This window comes from Metarhizium robertsii, assembly GCF_000187425.2.
Source record: "Metarhizium robertsii ARSEF 23 chromosome Unknown MAA_Scf_3, whole genome shotgun sequence".
NCBI classification, from domain to species: Eukaryota; Fungi; Ascomycota; class Sordariomycetes; order Hypocreales; family Clavicipitaceae; genus Metarhizium; species Metarhizium robertsii.
Window position 1 is genome coordinate 613,709 of NW_011942171.1, and position 2,010 is coordinate 615,718.

General features: G+C 46.7%; 1 protein-coding gene across 1 annotated transcript; it reads right to left on the bottom strand.

Moving 5' to 3' along the window:
- Positions 1–1,267: 1,267 nt before the first annotated feature.
- Positions 1,268–1,873, bottom strand: MAA_00396 (uncharacterized protein; the record flags this gene model as incomplete). The annotated part of the gene is made up of 2 exons (XM_007818394.1): positions 1,268–1,540; positions 1,658–1,873. The coding sequence occupies 2 exons, from the start codon at positions 1,871–1,873 to the stop codon at positions 1,268–1,270; spliced, it is 489 nt and encodes a 162-aa protein (XP_007816585.1).
- Between the last annotated feature and the right edge of the window lie 137 nt (positions 1,874–2,010).

The following is a 2,010-nucleotide window of genomic DNA, read 5'->3' on the forward strand; positions in this document are numbered from 1 at the left end:
GTCCACATTGCTCGCAAGTAGATAATTTAACATGTTGGGACTGGCAGTACTGGCACGGCTTTGCTGCCGACTGACCTGTTGAACGTCACAGCGGAACACAGATGAAAGGAGGGGGTTGATTTTGTACGCCAGAGATGCTACCAAGATAGTCTATTTATGGAAGGCTTAGGCTGGAACCTGCACGTGATATTGCATCATGTTCAACATGTACTATGCATTTGAACCTCTCTATGTATGTCTTATAGAATGAAGTTTAGTCAAGGTAGACTGATGGATACGGTGGGCAGGCTAGCTGTTGAGCCTGACGGCGTTGTTGGTTAGTGAGGCGCATCTTCATCCCTGCCTTATTGTTAGTCGGTGGTGCCAATCATGTACCAGACATGACACGCAGAAGAGTTGCTGCCTAGAGGCACGGGCTGTGCCACTAAGCATATATATGTGTGTATGAGAGCTGTCAGCCAGGATTGAACAGAAGTAAGTTCAATAGCAACAGGTTGAATAGACACTCTGACCTTCCCCCCTAGATAGACTATAATCTTTCTTCAACGCTATAATGACAACAATCCCAAGTCCACACTTTTGATTCTTGACTCTGATCACCTGGTTACGGTCTACGACCAATAACCAACGTAACACGCAAGCGCGCTAAGATTGACTGCCTTGATAGTTCTTGCAACATAAATTCCGACAGGTTTATCCCTTTGGAATCCCAGCCATTACGATGATAGGCAGGCCTGGTCCTGAGCTAATGCTCTGTATCTATCCAATATATCAGTCTCGTCTAGCCCTGGCTGGTCATTGTACCGAAAATGGGACCCCAAGGCTTCCCCAACAATTATAACGGCTTAACAATTACATATAATTAGCTAGCGTTTTAGTCCTTGCCCGTATTGAATAGTACTCACGGCGCTTAAGCTTTTTTGGCAGATTAAGAACAATCATGTCTTCATCACCTTGGTCCGTTGGCCAACGTTCGATATCAGTGTCCAGAATATCATCTGCATAAACACACATAAAATTGATCCTTATACGCTCTCCATCCATATCCCATGGGTTAGGGAATTTATATAGGTCTAGCGACTCGTTTTCAATATTCTCCAGCAAAGAATAATGCATCTGAGCAGCAATCGCCCAGCTACTGTAACTATCTCCCCAGACCTCATATTTGAGGTGTGATGCCGGTGTCTGAGACATCAATCTATTATCCATCGCCCTAAGCCATCTGTGGTCCTTGTATGGGGGGTCCTTATCGAGCGGCCAAGTGTAGTCAGCTGTGCCGATCCATGGCGGGTCTTGTGAAGGTCTCCAAGAATTCGATCTGTTGAGTGCCGACCCATGGCGGGTCTTGTGATGGTCTCCAAGAATTCGATCTGTTGCTCGGCGGCTCTAATTCAGGAAAGTATGGATGCAACGCGCCCATGTGGTAGTGCATAAAGCCCAACGGGGGGTTGTTGATAATATTGGCGGAAACGACAAACGCATTAGGGTGATTGATCTTCCCGGTAACTAGATGAGGTATAGCGTCGTCATCGATCCAGACCTGCCGTTGTCAGTTCGTCTCTATAATTGACAGAGTTCTGGCGGGATAAGTCAAGTATAGCACCGCACAATGCAGTATGCGAAAACGGGGCTTCTTTCCTCGGTGGACTGTACGCACAATATCATCATCAATCTTGACATAAAACTTGCCCCGCTCCAAGTGCTTCCAGGCTTCAGAAAATGTATACACCCACATTGTATCGCCTGGTAAAGTGAGCTTCTTGTGCCGGACGGGGTCGCTGGCAATTATCTCATCCAGGTATTGAAGATCCTCGCTGTCTTTTGTGTTGGCAACCCAGAGAACTTCATCGAGCCAACCCCCGTTATTGACCATATTTCGCTGCAAGAGTATGATGAGCATGAGTTATTAAGATGGGTATAAGGTGGGCACTTGGCACATACTTCAATATAGCAACGCATACAGGACACGCGGCTCTTCCTGCCATAGAAAACGAGACCGCTCACTGTCAG